This window comes from Astyanax mexicanus, chromosome 11 (assembly GCF_023375975.1).
Source record: "Astyanax mexicanus isolate ESR-SI-001 chromosome 11, AstMex3_surface, whole genome shotgun sequence".
NCBI lineage: Eukaryota > Metazoa > Chordata > Actinopteri > Characiformes > Acestrorhamphidae > Astyanax > Astyanax mexicanus.
In genome coordinates, this window is record NC_064418.1 from 36,533,631 (window position 1) to 36,549,409 (window position 15,779).

The following is a 15,779-nucleotide window of genomic DNA, read 5'->3' on the forward strand; positions in this document are numbered from 1 at the left end:
GTAAATGAGTAGTGTGTGCATTAGTATTAGTGTTAATGTTAGTGAAATTTACATGGCTTCAGGTATATGTTTCTATTTTCCATTGCAAAACTGTTTTACACTGCAGACTCTAAATTAAAACTAAATTTTACCCTCTGAGAACTCCTCTGTGCTGGTGGTTAAAAAAATAACATCCTTTACTGGCACTTTGAGGACACCAGATGGTGCCCTGAACACCATAGATAAAATAAATACTCTGAACTATATTGAACTATATTTAAATAGCAGATAGCAAATGCTTTAAAACACGTCTAAATCAGCTGTAATGGTGATGCACTGCATTGTATTGGAAACATCCCTAAACATCCCTAACATGTATCGTTTGTCGCTGCTCATTATTCAGGTGGGTCTGCTGGAGTAACAGATCTGACCTTCATCAGGATGAAAGAAAGCGAGGGCTGTGAAATGAAGGGGCACTATTGCTGAGGCTCTCTGCATATCCTCTCAGTCTCTCTGTGGATGTCCTTTACTTGTCTATTATCAGGATATGTGTGAACTGCTTTGCATGGCTGCTCTTCCTCGCAGCCTCTTAAAACTGATAGTATGTGTCTCTGAGGGCCGGCGCTTGTTCCCCGCTCTTTCCACCTCGAGCGCGGCCTCCGGAGGCTGAGGTTTGATACTGATTTTAGAGAACATGATGAAAGCTTACTAGATAAAAGGTAAAGCCCTTATACCAATGTTTTCAGTTTTTTTTCCCCTCCGAGATCAGAGAGCGCCGAGGCATATTTTACATTCTGCTGTTTCTCTGAGGCGGGGAGGAAGAGGAGGATGAGAGGGAGGAGAAGGTGAAAGAGGTTAGCTTTGCTGGCAGCGTGCAGGTTCTGAAAGGGGTGGTGGTGTGTGTTTGTGTCAGCAGGAAAAGCGATGAGGGTCAGGCCGCGGGGCAGTTTACAGCTTTAATCAGATGACGACGAGCTCCCAAATGAAAGGGCGTGCTGCGCTGAGTAATATGGGAGTAAGGGAAAGAGACTGATATGTCTGATACGGGAGTGTGAGGTGATGCTGCTGAGTGTTCTAGGAAGAATGCCAACGCACACAAACCACCCAAGAAAAACAGCAACCCAAACAAATCAGTTATTCATCCTTTATTAAATAATAATAATAATAATAACAATAAAAAGAACATTTGTCTGTACAAAGTCTACAAACAGCAAATTTTGAATGTTCTGACCAGTGCCGGGACGTCCATGTCTTTTGGTGTTAGCCCCCTGTCCCAGACAGAAGAGGTAAGTAATACTTTCACAGCTCTGCAGCTAAGCTAAAACAGGTCAGAGCTCCAAGGCACTTGGAAAAGAGTCAACAGAGTCCAGTGACAACAGCAGAGCTAGACACACCATCTCACCCGCTCTCTCTCTATCTCTCTCTTGTTCTCACTCTTTCTTCATTTTCATTTCTTTACTTCTTTATGTCTCTCCTTCGTTCTCATTCCCTTGACAGCTGAGCAATCCTTATCTGCCGGAGCTCTCAGGGCCTCCTAATCAGCTCTCAGGGCCTCCTTCACACAAGCTCCCACAACTCCCAGCATGCCTTGGTGGGGTGCTGCGGGGGCAGCCAATAGAGAGATATAAGCTAATGTTTATCGCATTCATTCTTTATCTTGTTTTCTCTCTCTCTCTCTTTTTCTCTCTTTTTTCTTTCCCTCCTTCACTTTGAGACAAGCATGTTGAAAGTTGTGTTCAATTTCCACCCATTCTCCAGGTTCACAGCAAAACCTGCTTCTCTCGCTCACCTTTCCTTTCCGACAGCCTGTAATGTAACACATGTAGTAAACAGAAAGCGTGAAATGAAAGAAAGCGTAAGGCCCGAGAGGTTTTAAACCCAAGAACTGGTGTTTCTCAATGGCTCTCCTCCAATGACAGTTCGCTTAAGGCTTAAGTGTGGGTCCATATAAGAAGCTCAGAAATCCCTTCCCCCCCCCCCCCCCTCAACACCTGGATTCACCACTGAAGTCTCTCTTGTTCTTCTGGTGTGTGAGGTGGGGGGGTAAGAGAGCTTGGATAAAGTGATAAAGGTGGTCGCTCTGTTCTGCAGGTTGAAGAGCCTCTTCTATCTCTTCTTTCCGTCTCTTGAGCTCAGTGGCTCCAAGTTTTCGGCGCAATCCATAGGTTGCAGTTAAACACAAACGCGCAATGGCTCACACAGTGCGGCACCATGTGTATAGATTAAACAGTCAAAAGCAAAAAAAAAACAAAAAAAAAACACCATAGACAATCCTAATACTTAAATCTAACTTACTCAGCCAAAGGATTTTCGCTCCTCCAACATAACACCACGTTTTCATTTCTTCATCTACCCGCTTCCGATAACGACGGCTAACGCTTCACAACAAAAACAGTGTTATAAACAGACTGAACTCAAGCGTAGGACTGGCATAAGAAGGGTTGACACAGCTCGAAAAAGATGGCTGTAAATGGCTGAGGATGGCTACGATAAACTCAAGCGGATGTGGATAAAGACACGGGTCTAAAACTAAACAATATGTCCACGATCTTCTAGGCCACGTCTTTCACGAAAATGGAGGCCAAGGTTTCACAAGCGATGATCCGTCTACAAGGTCCTAGTGCCACTTCTAAGCTCCCATTAACCACTTTTAGATTTTTTTTTTAAATCTTTACAAATCTATATTCATATACACTTCTTTATGTATTTACTTATTTTCTGGGTTTTTTTGTAGTTTATAGTCTTTAATGTTTTTGGAATAGGCATTCGATTGATATGTGTTGATATCTTCTTTTCGCACCACTGAGTAGTCCACCGGGAGCACCTCAAGCTATACGCAGAGATAGACATCTGCTTGCGGACAGTGGCGTGTGTTGGCCATGGCAGGAAAGCGAGGGTCGTCCCTAGTCTTTGATTGAAGCGGCTCCCGTTCTAAACAGAACCGGACAGAGAGAAAGAGAGTCAGCGGAGAGGGGGGAATCCTCCTCGTCCTCCTCAGGCCTCGGAGCAGCAGCGCTGCTGGTTGATCTTCACTTTGTGCTTGATGCCATCGTACAGCTCGAAGTTGTAGTTCTCCAGCGTGGTAGAGCTGCGCGAGGACAGGCCGTTGTAGGAGCACGTGCAGTAGAGCAGCAGGCCGGCACACACCGCCCCCAGCAGGACGCCGAGGGAACTCATGACGATGATGGTGACCAGGATGGGGTCCAGCGTTAGCAGCCAGGCGTTGTCCTTCTCGGAGACCCGCGTCACTGGAGGTCCACGTGAGGGACCGGGCGTGCTCCACACAGAGAACGGAAAACCTGGGGAGATGGGGATAATTGAGAACAAGTTCAGGCACATGTAATAATGACTAATTAACTTCCAGCACAGACTGGACAGAAAGAGAGAGAGAGAGAAAAAGATATATTCATCAAATGTCTAAAAACATTTATGCAACTGTATGTTATAAAGATGAGCTTTAAGAAATTTACATTGTAGCAAAATCCAAAATCCAACTTTCAAAATGGCTTTTTAAATGGATTTTTAGTTGATTGAGCAAAAAGCCTTAAGAAAAGTCTGAGCAACAATACATTTTAAGTTGTGTCTGCATGAACAATTTGGGGAAATGTGGTACCAAGTATTTTTTGTTGCACAAGGTAAGATATATTTTTTTAATACTGATGAAGTAAATCGAAAAAAAAAAAAAAAGAACAAAAAAAATGGAATTTTTAACAGTTATTGCTTGTGGTAATAAAACTCTCTGTGAAACTTTAATTTGAGAATAAGCTTTGGAACTGCATTAGCTAGTAAACAGACTTCATTTGAAGGAATGGTGTCACATAAACAAAGGAAATAGACAGTTTTTCTATTCAGATTTTAGAGAAAACAAGCTTTTCAGTGACAAATGAATGACAGAAGAAAAGCCTTCATTAAATGTGCTACGTTTTTGAAAACAGTTTGACGTGACAATAAACATTTTTTCTGTTGAATTTCCATATTTTTATTTTTTTATTACAGTATGAGAGAAGGCATGCAGTTATACAGTATACAGTCTGAATCTACAGTTAAATCCCCTCAACTACCCAAAACATTTTTCTAATAGAAACGTTCTAAAAAGAACCTCAGAAGTACAGTATTTTTATATTAAAATGGATACAATAAGTATTACTGCATTTATAGTAGTCTCTGAACAGTAAGTCTGACCCAGTAATAAGCCTGTGTTTAAAGGGGTTAATTCACTTTACACTATTGTAACACTGCCCTAAAAAAATGGTAACTCAGTCAAGTTATCATTTTGCTTTAACTCAGTTAAGTTGTAAATATATAAAATTTTAGGTTTATTCAACTGTTTTTTTTTCAAGTATTACTTAAGAAATTTATTTAGGTATTCTTAACATACTTAACAGCATATTTTTAAAGAGCTGCCAATACTGACAGCATAATACTACAGCTCAAAGCCAACATATTGTGAGCAATAGAAGCACAGAATAAAGGTAACTTGCTCTTACAGCCTACAGCACTGAGGCCTGGCAATCAACACAAATATATTACAATACTGAACACCAATGATAAGGTAGCTTTTGGCAACAGACAACACAAAGATGTAGTAAGGGTAAGGGAGAGGCCACACCCAATATGCAAATATATGGTGCCAGGAGCCTTATGGGAAAGCTGCATGAATTAACATTGTAGAAAGAGCATTGATACATGTTGTATAACTAAAAGTTGGTTAAAATCAAAAGCATTTTTATGTTTTCAGGTTGAAGTTCTCTGTACTCTGAATTTTACTGAGTTGTACTGGCAGGTAAGTTGACTCAACTTAATATTAATAATATTAGTTTTTCTATCTAAAAACACAAAATCCCTTTTTCTATGACATTCACAAGAGAAATAGCCTAATAAGTCATAATAATGAGGTGATAAAAAGAGAGCTTTACCTTGATCTAGGCGGTCTCTGTCATGGAAAATAGGAATGTTTCCAACTTCTACAGGTCTTCTCTCTAAATGGAAAAACACAAGCAGTGAAACGCAGTTTAGTGCAGTTCAACTAAAGAGATCACAACAACAAATAATAAAAAAAAAATGACCTAATGTGTTTTAACTGAATGAGTCAGTGCAGCTGATTATGACTAAAGCAATGGCATGAACATATGAGGCAACACAGAATTAAGCACCCCAATAAATAAATAAATAAATAATTAAATTATTCACTGCTCACTAGAGCTCTGACACATTTGCAGTAAAATGTAAAATGCAGAGATAGAAAAAAAAGTAAGCAGCACCATCAACAACACAAAAACGAAGGTGTGTGCAAGGTCATCTGTAATCAGTTTAAAAAAAAAATGCACTAAATGTGGGTCGTGGTAAAACACTCCAACACCCGGTCTGTAGAAAAATATCACTTTATTAATACATTCCGCACAACGTTTTTCCAAGACCATGAAATTCAACAGGCTAAAATATTCCTCAAATCTTTTGAAACAGGCTGAAGTGCAGTATGATAAATGGCACATAAACAGACAATCACAGTCAAGGCCCAATATACACGAAGAGAGAACGCGGGGTGCACACGGTCACAGACTTTCCCAGCCTTCACCAAAAAAAAAAAACAGGAACTGCAGCAGAAAATAAAGTCAATATGATGCACATTGATACATAGCTCTTGTTCAGTAAACACGAAAAAAAAAAGAACCAAAGGAGGGTTCTCAAAACATGTAGAAAATAATAATAAACACAAATATGACTTTCAAAAAATCACACCAAAATAATCTGAAACATACGTTTTCTAAACATTTTTACAATTAATTAAAGGTGACACAAAGGGTTGTTTGAGTGTTCTGGTTATTATTAATTAATTATTAAATTTTTACTACAGGAAATGTGTGTGTGAATCATTTTTGCATCCAGTGAAGCTTTTTAAAAAAAACCCTATTAGACATAAAAAATACAAAAAATAAAGGTTCATATATGGTTCTTGGCTTGAATGTACTGTTTTATAAACCTTATTTACTGGGTATTAAAATATCTTGACTTTTCTGATGGAATATTTTCTTTAATCATACCAGAGGAGGAAAAACCATGAACCATAAAACCATGGTTGGTTCTGCAGAGTTATATATGTTTATATGTTATACCTTTTACCTGAAACTACAGAACATACATTTTAAAAAATAAATAGGGTTGTAGATTAAGGAACATTAACTTTATTTAAGATTCAAGTTTTGTACAAAATAAAATCTAACTTTTCTCACTAAAAATGTATTTCTATTAATCCAGGAACCTATTATGAGGCTTCATTGTTAAGACTGTGAGATGTTAGGTCTGATGGGAGCCTGATTACGCCTTTTTAAAGGTTCTACACACTTACAAATCTCAAACAAATTACAAACAAATGTGGTTCATTACAAAGCCAAAAGTGGTTCTTATATGGTTTTGCTTAAAGAACCAAATAAACACGTGTAGAACAAAAAACTATTTAGAATCAGCCGCTGCCTCCTGGCTCCAGCTCAGAGTGGGCTGAAAGCATGAGCCGAGAGCATGAGCCGAGAGCGTGAGCCGAGAGACAGACTCTTGGCTCTGTGAGGCCGCTGTTCAGGCTGAAGGGCCCTCTTAAGTGCTTTTTCTCGTTAATATTATTTGAGGGACGGCAAAAGGAAAGGAAGAATGCTTACGGCAGGCTTCATAAACCGTAATCAGACACATTATCTAATTAGAAATATTAAGAGCTTCAAAGAAATCTCAGAGGAGGCAGCCAAGGTTGATCTAAAAGCACTCAAAAGGCATGACCATTACATATTTTTCTGCAAACATTTCAGTTTATAGAAAAGAAAGAAATAAATAAATGAAGAAAAACGGCTTCCTTCAGAAAGAAAGCACTCATAAATAAAAGACAAGTTAAATCTGACACTCCTGCAGGAATATTAAATACACTGAATGAATAAAGATAGTGTGTGTAGAGTGTGTGAAGGACTAAATGATCAATATAGACCCATGGGCTGCTGGAGGTTGCAGTGAGAAGGACCAGAGGGTGATCTCTAACCTGGACATTCATTACAGAGTGACTGATCATTATACAGTAGTGTGAAGATGTTTTAGGCACCTAAGCACATTATTTAAAACAAATAAAACATATTATATATATTTAAACATATTTTTCGGATTATAAGGCGCACTTATATTATTATATTATATTATATTATATTATATTATATTTTTAATATATTATATTATATTATATTATATTATATTTTTCCTTTTAATTCAGCAGGTTTCATTGTGGGGGGAAGCACCTATGTAAAATAACTGCAATTCTTAAAAAAAAAACAAAAAAAAAAACATTTTCTTTTAATGTCGAGTGCTGGATGTTAATCTACACAGATTTCTCTCCTGAAAACTGTCTATTTGGGTGAGTAAAGCACTTCCGTTTATTTACAGTAAGCTTAGAATTGCAGTATTTTGTCCAAAGATGAGGGCTAGCCGCAGTTAGCAGCGCTAGTCAGCCGTGGTCAACAGCGTAGCTTGTTTTAACAGAGTAATTGAACAGGCTACTCACCTCTGAACGCTGAAGGAGCTAGCGCTGCGGTTAGCGGCTAATGCTAATACTGCTCCAGCCTCAGCACTGGAGATACTTTACTGAAACTACTGTATAAAGCTGCACTTCAGTGGAGTGGCTTTACTGCTCTTTAATTCCTGACTGGTAAAGTTCATACATAAGGGCGCACTGACGATTTTTGGGAAAATAAAATGATTTTAAGTGAAAAATAATTATAATAATGAATCTGCATAATAAAGCACTGAGTTCCACTGACCACTGATTGATCAACATGATTATCATAAACAACCTTGACAATCTAGATTACCAGCAGGACCAAGCATGGCCAAAATCACATGCAACATACACTCTTCTGGTCACAAGCTGAGTAACCATAACTATGTTTTTGCCTAGATGACAAGATGACAAGCCTTTTTTAACTTCCTTAATCACCACAGACCAGCTCAGACCACCTGAAACAAGCTTCCAGCTAAATCTGGCTTTGAGCTTTTGGTTCTGACTTTTTTTTTTTAGCAAGGATATCACTATTTCTTGTTTGAATTCTATTTTTTTGTATTTATTCTAATATTAGAATATTTTTTCACAGGTGCCAAAATCTTCTGCACACTACTGTATACAAAAGGGGAAGCAGCATTTGCAATGTCTTAAAAAAGAGATAAAGAAGAAGACAGGGGGCTGGAGTGCAAACAGTCGAGATAGATACTTAACCCTTACCTGACGAAGGCTTTTGGCCAGTGTTTTTTTTTTTTTTCGCTCTGCTCTCATTGAAAAATGTCATTGTACTTTAACTTTAAACTTTAAACCCACCCAAACGTCTTCAACAATAGCTCTAATGAGAGCCTGCAGTGTGCATGACAGGCAGCCGGGCTTCATTACCGCGGCTTTAATTCAGTTAACAAGGATGTGCTGTATGGCGGGATTGGGTTGGAGAGGATGAGAATGGAGAACGGAGAAAAAGACAGAGAGAAAGAGAGAGAAAACAGTGTGAGAGAGTGAGAGAATACTCCTCTCGCTCGCAGCTTCGTCACGGGTCTGCCAGGTCAGGTGCTTTCTCTGGCTGCCTGCGAGGGGCTTTCATGTGCTTTTGTGTTCTTAAACAAACCCCTTCAGACTCCGGGCCGAACCGGAGCGGGCCTATCTTTAGAGCGGCCCCCCCTTTAGCTTTGATCTCCCCTTCCATCTCTCCACACATTCTTTTGTGAAGAGCAGATTAATGGGGAGAAAATGGCCAGCGTCTCCATGATGGAGGATTATTTTCACCTATTGCCAGATGGAGGACATAACAAGATAGTGGGATTTGCTTTCTCCTTTAATCCCCGAACGCTTCGGATGCTGCCAAAACCTGAAGCGGCTGCCTGACAGCCTGCTGCTGTTATTTTTTTTTCCCATTTCTTTTAATGATGGATGGCGGCTCAAACTCTTTATGGCTAAAAAGGAACAATATGTTTATGGAGGTCTTGGGTGGAATGTCCATGAATCTCCCTCCAGGCTGTGTATCTTGGCCGCATTGTGTGTTTGTTCAATATACTATGGAAGCCTTATGATTCACACTAGACATGTGAGATCAGTACATTCCTGGATGATGGGATGATGATCCTTGGGCCATACTAGATCTTACAATCCAATGTTACAATGAATTGCACTGAAGTGTGAAAAAAATCAAAATAAAAAAACAGCGTTCATCATCAGGTTGAGAAGTCTAAACCATGGTAAACATACAAACGCCAAGCTGTAAATCAGATGCTTCAGAATGTACATGAGATTACAGTACACACATACATACGCACATATATAAAGACTAGTATGCAATTTCAATGCATTTCCAAGTAAAACTGTACAAAAGAAATATTCTGTATTATCTGAGATTCAGACTTGTAAAGAACCGCAAGAAGAAACCATCAGATTGAACCCAGGGAGATGTGGAGTAAGGACAGAAAGTTGGACTGCTGTGCTGTGTGGTTTTGATACATATGGAGCCACAGAGATTTCTCCCTCTCTGCAGTGCTATCAAACATGCCGTAGCTCCACCGCTGTCAACCGTAAAGCACAGCAGCAAAGCCACATATTCCCTGCCTGAATTCCACTCTCTGCTCCCGTACAAAACAATGAGTAGGAGGAAATAAAAAACACAGCCCATTGCAGGCAAACCATCAAACCAGTAAAAGAAATGAAACAGTAAAGAAAAACATAAGCACTGGCTTTCAGAATAAGCCAGACACATTAATCAGTGCAACAGTCATTGGCAAATGCATTTCATTTCATTTAGCCTTTCAGGTAGCAACCATGACAAATTAAATCAGGAATTCCACAGACTTCTCAAACTTTCTGCATAACTAAATGGTTTAGATCAGAGGGATCAATTTCTTTACAGTGGTGGTGTCACTACCTGTGGGTTGCAATGTATACAATGCAACGTATACAATACAAATTAGAATATTAAAAAAATAAATCTGGAAACAAACATACAAGAAATGGTTTTCTTTTAAGAATTATAACTATTTGCCATTAAAAAATACTAGGCATGTACACTGTATGTTCAAATGTTTATGGACACCCCTTCTAAGGAATGCATTCACCCACTATAAGTTGCATCCATTCCTGAAACAGATGTGTATATTGCATCACCCTCACAGCAATAGTCTCTAAAATCTATTTATCATTTAAAATCTAGTACTCCAAAAAATTTAGAATAATATCTTTTTAATTCCTTTGAATTTGAAAAAAAAAAAAAAAACAATAAATGAAAATGTGCCCCAACACCTTTAGTGTACCTTTTAGTGTGGTAAAAAAAAAAAAAAAAACTCTTTCCCATCACCACCACTGTGAAAAAAATAAGTTTAATATAATTCTGTAGAACTCCAGATCAGACAGCTTCATTTATATCCGAATAAATTTCATATTCATTTATGCAGAAATTCTGATAAGTGGAATTCCCCTTTTAAGTAGGATATAAAAATATTACAGAAAATAAGTAGCATATAAAGAGTACATTTAGTAAAGTTCATCACTGAAAAACGAGGCTCCATAGCGACCGGGGTTGAACAGCCCTGTGCCACTTGTATGTTTTTAAGGCTAAAGATGCGACCGAACGACCGTGGGCTTCTCAGAGGTGTAGTCTGGCTAAGGCAGGATCGAGAGACTTTTTGCAGAAAAGTTGAGAAACGTGTTTGAAAGTGTACCGAAGCAATTCCTACAGCGCTCCTGGGGCGGTATGGAAATCAAAAATTTTAATTTACACATGAACAGACAGTTATAGATCATCCTTCTCTGATAAACTCTTCAGGACGGAGACGGGCTCGATGGAAAAGGAAGGAAGGGAATGGGAACATTGTCAGTGCTGAAGGTCTGGGGTACTGGAGCCTATATTGACACTTTCTCTCATACACTCATACACACAGACACAGTCACACACATACCGACACACATGTGAAAGATTCCTTCCAACACCTAAAAGATTTGTTGCACTGCTGCCTGCTATAGCCTGAATGTAGCATCTCTTACATTGTATCACTTGCTCTCTCTCTTTCTCTCTCTCTTTTTCTCGCTCACACTTTGTGTTTCAAGAGGGACCTCTCTTTAAACAAAGCTTACTGCACTTTTATCACATCAGAAACGTGTGTGAGGGTGCGAGTCCACATGCAAATGCGGCCCATGTGACGCAGAGTAGTATCCTTTTGCCCTTCTCTCTTTGTTTTTTTTTTCTCTCCGTTCATTCTTGTCTCTCTGTTGGCGGCAATGATGGCAGCCCTTCCTCGCCGGGAAATAGGATTGGTCACGAGCAGGGGATTAGTATCCTGCAAAGTCAGGTTCCCATCAAGAGAGACTGTCTCTCTCTCTCTCACACTCACACACACATTTTCACACAGACACAGAGGTGGCTTCCTGTCACTCAGGATTGAGTTTGTCTCCTCTTTTCCGGTGAGCAAACGGCAAAGCCGGAACTGCCGGCGCAGCGCAAAAGAGTTCAAGAGGGCAGCGTATCCCCGGCTCTGCTGCCTTTTATTCCTCCACCCTCTTTCCACCATCGGCAGCAGCAGCAGCAGCAGCAGACCCCCCAGTCCTCCAAAATACAAAAAACATCCTTCCTGAAGGACACCGCGCTGAGTCTCTGTGCGCGGTCTGTTTCGATTAGTGACGAATCCGCAGAAGAATGGACAGAAAGAGGCAGAAAGAGAGAGAGAAAGAGCGCGCACAATAGTGAGCGAGGGTTCGTCAGAGTCTCCACCTCTTTATCTCTCTCCCTCTCTCTTTCTCTCTCCTCAGCACTGCGAGCAAGGCTCGTGCTTGTCTAGTCTAATGGTCAGCATGGGCTCCACCCCGGGCCCCGCCAGGCCGCTGCTGGGGTACTGCGTGCTCTGGAAGGCCACCGAGTGCTGGCTCTTCTTGGCGGCCAGGTGGTACCGGTGGCAGCACAGCGCCATGACCAGCGCCACGGAGGCCAGCAGCAACAGCGCCCCCCCGCCGGCTATAACGTAATACCAGTAGGTGGGCATGGGCTGCAGAGACACTGTAGTGTCCACAGTGGGGTCACTCCTGCCAGGTAGCGCTCCCCCTGGTGGAGAGACACAGAAGAGTTGGCTTGTGGTAGAGAAGCATGCAGACTGCAGAGCTTTTAGCTTTATAGCTTTTGCAATTTTTTTTTTTTTTTGAATTGGATTGAAACGTGTGCCGTATTTGCTTGGCTCTGATTGGCTGCTGCACAGAAAATGGAAAACAGACAGACTTGCTGCACACAGACAGGCAGATAGATGCGCATGCGTGTTGTCTCTCTCTAGCCTTAGCCTTAGCCCTAGCCCTAGCCTTGCACATGGATGGCCGGGTTAGCCTTTTTCTTCTTTTTTTTTTTTTTTTGGAGGATTGGATCATTAATTTGGAGGGGAAGCTTAAGCTTGCTTTGGAAGGCTCCATAGGACCTAGTTTTTAATGAGTGTGAATGTAAAAAAAGATATGATGTGCTCATATGGAGGTTTAATAAAGTTGACGTTCATCTCACATATTATGAGTACTTATAGTATCATAGTGCTTTCATATTGGATCTTTTATCTCAGTCCTAAAATAATAATAGTCTGAATACACTGAATAGAAGACAAAGGGCTGGGTTCCCAGATCTAGATTAAAGCTTAAGCCTAGAATAACTAGGATTTTCACAGTGTAAAAGCATTGCGGTCGCAATTTAATCTTCTGACACAAGCCTGCCTTAATGCATTTCACTGGCAGCACAATGTGTGCTAGCTTTTTTGAGCTACTGTGCGGCTTAAGCTGGCCATTATTAGTTTATGTGCTGTAGTATGCATACGTACGTGTGTGTGAATGTGTGAGCGTGCATGTACTGTATGCATGTGTGTGTGTGCGCACGCAGGCTGGTCTTTTTCAAGGCTACAACTTCTGTTTTCTTGCATGCATGGATCTGTGCCAGCTTCATCTGCCTCAAGCCAAACTCCTCCATGAACCCCATCCAGCATTGCAAGGAAACAACTCACCCATCTTTCCCACACACACACACACACACACACGCACACACAAACTCAAATAGACAGAATCTACCAAGCCTCTACCATCGAAAGCCCTCCACCACCTTACTCTAATCTAATCTCCTGTCTCAGGACTGGGAAATAAAACAAGCGTGTAATTTGGGTTGTCTGTGTGTCGGGCTCATCTCTCGTGAAGCTGTCGGGGGATATGGGCAGCCAGTGAAACTAAAACGAATCCCGCCACGACGCGAGGAGTGAGTCGCACGCCGCTTTTGAGTGCAGATGATTCCATATATGGGCAGAGAGAGAGAGAATGAGAGAGAGAGAAACAAAGGGATATGACGAGAGAGAGAGAGAGAGAGAGCAAGGAAGTAGCAGTGGGAGAGAGATGAAGAGGGAAAAACTTCACTACACAGAGAAAGAGATAGAAAGAGAGAAAAAGTGAGTGATGATGACACTAGAGGATTAAGTCATTATGGAGCCTGCTGTCCTGTACTTTAAGGGGAGGGGGGGTGTGGTTGGCAGAGTGCTCCCTGAACGCACTGCTCCAGCCAACGGACAGATCCCTCTCACACTTTACATCATAACTCTCTCTATAAGATAGAAGCTTCCTGCAGATAGATAACCTGACAGATCTGTGCAATCAGAACAGAGTGGAGGTGCATCACACTAACAGGAGAATTCAGTGTAATGAATGATACAGTACACTGCCATCAAAAGTTCAGGGACACCTTGCTTTTATATAAAGGAATTTTACGTCACTTTCAAGGCATACTACCTACAATAATTGACTTTACTCAAGTCTGCTTGCATTCTGGTCCATAGTTTGTAGCTTTTTCCATTGCATAGCCTAATAGGAGATCTGCAAGGTTTACACTTGGTGGCCTTGTCAAATTGGCCTAAAATAAAACCAAAAACTCAGAAAAAGTTAAGTTTATTTGAATATTGTAGGTTCTTATTGTAGTGTGTTGTTGCTGCTGGATGGCTAAATTTCATTCAGGATAAATAAAGCATCCATCCATCCATCCATCCATCCATACATACATACATACATGCATACATAAAAATGCAATGGAAAAACACCTGCTGTTGTAATGTAGTGTTTTTTTTTACAGACAAGGGAATTAAACCCCAGTCTACCATAGAGATACTGCACTAAATTAAAAAACACTATTTAGCTTATTCAGTGTGATTGTCTCATCAAATCTGTTTTATTTCTTCCATCATTATTTACTGTAAGTACAGCAGTTGTCCATTACATTGTGTGAAAACTTAATAAGTAATAAATGGAACAACAGAACTAAGCTAATAACCATGCTCATTTTGCTACTAAAAAGCTTTTTTCCCTTTTTTAAAAAAGTTATTAACAATATTAAAATCTACCCAGGTTTATTATGAGTGGTTTAATATGTAAATATTAATGGTAAATATTTGTGACAGGACTATTTTAGTATTGCTACATGATTTATCCCTTTATTCTGATATTAACAAACACCTTCTCTTTTGTAACATTTTACCAAGGTGCCCCTAGACTTTTAACAGGTCCTGTATCTGCAGTAAAAACACGGTACTGTGTTCTGCACGAAGATCACACAAATCCTCATCATCACACCGACCACTGACAACAAGCATCAACATCAACATCAGCCACAGTGTTTAAATAAAAAATGAGCTTCAGGTGCATGCTGGGACACCCCCATGCTTAGGAGAAACAGGTGATGGCAAAAAAGGTGATGATGACCTGAGCATAATGGTGATGATGATGATGGACACCATATGACGATGGACACCTTGCCAGACATAATGGATCTGATTGGGCCTGATATAAGTGTGCTCATAAGCAGTGGCTCCATCACACCTAAAGGAGCAAAGCTGGACCAACGCAGGGTCTCCTCAGAGCCAATCAGCTGCCGCAAGCTGTGCTGGGCAACAAGCAGGAAGCACAGACATCTGCACAGCAATATGACAGACAATTGCATGAGAATACGAGAAAAATGAGACTCACCGGTCATCTCTGGCGGGAAGGCAGGGAAAGGTTCTGAAATCAAAGGGAAACAAAAAAGAAATTTGAGATGTCGTAAAAAACATATTCCATACATTTTTTATAATAATAATAATAATAATACATTTTATTTGAGGGCGCCTTTCTTGGCACTCAAGGTCACCTTACACGTTATCATAAGACAAAAAAACAAAAAATAAAATACGCAATAATAGAAATGTAGAAAACACAGTAAATAATAAACAATAATAAGAAGTATAAAATACTCAGTAAATAGAAATATAAAAATATACAATAAAATCAGTGCAAAATAGCGTTAAGAAAGAAGAGTGATAGTCACAATTTATATGCAATTTTGAACAGATGAGTTTTTAGCTTAGATTTAAATTGTGGCAATGAGTCTGAATTACGGAGATCAGGTGGGAGTGAATTCCAGAGCCTGGGGGCAGAGCTCTGGAAGTCCATTTTGGAAGTCTATTTTGGAGACATGATGGACAGTTTTTAAAAAATAAAGAAAGCAAATCAATTTTAGAAGCTCAGAATTTTATATTGAATATGCTTTAATACTGATAAATAATAGCAACAAAAAGTAGGTCCACAACAAATGAGATACTAAGTTATTGCTCAATTACCTGACCTGCTTTAACATAGAGAACTACACAAGGCATATATAATTTTCATTTGGAAAAAAAGAAAAACACTTCTCAACCAATCAGATTGTGTTGTATGTGATAATAGTTTATTCCTAATACACACTTGTGTACAATAAAACTAAATGTTATAACACTATTCCTAT

The 15,779-nt window shown here is 39.9% G+C and overlaps 1 protein-coding gene across 2 annotated transcripts in view; it reads right to left on the reverse strand.

The window, feature by feature from the left end:
* Positions 1 to 1,109: 1,109 nt before the first annotated feature.
* nrp2b (neuropilin 2b) overlaps positions 1,110 to 15,779 on the reverse strand; it is a 113,446-nt gene continuing 98,776 nt past the window's right edge. Inside the window, exons 15-17 of one of the 2 annotated variants that reach the window (XM_007234155.3) lie at positions 14,987 to 15,019; positions 4,896 to 4,958; positions 1,110 to 3,278 (exon numbers count right to left, since the gene is read on the reverse strand). In XM_007234155.3, the coding sequence (XP_007234217.2) occupies positions 2,974 to 3,278; positions 4,896 to 4,958; positions 14,987 to 15,019 (401 nt within the window). In that variant the 3' untranslated portion in view covers positions 1,110 to 2,973. Of the gene's footprint in view, positions 3,279 to 4,895; positions 4,959 to 5,344; positions 12,063 to 14,986; positions 15,020 to 15,779 lie in introns of those variants that run through there. The other variant, XM_022680251.2, reaches the window with a different exon arrangement.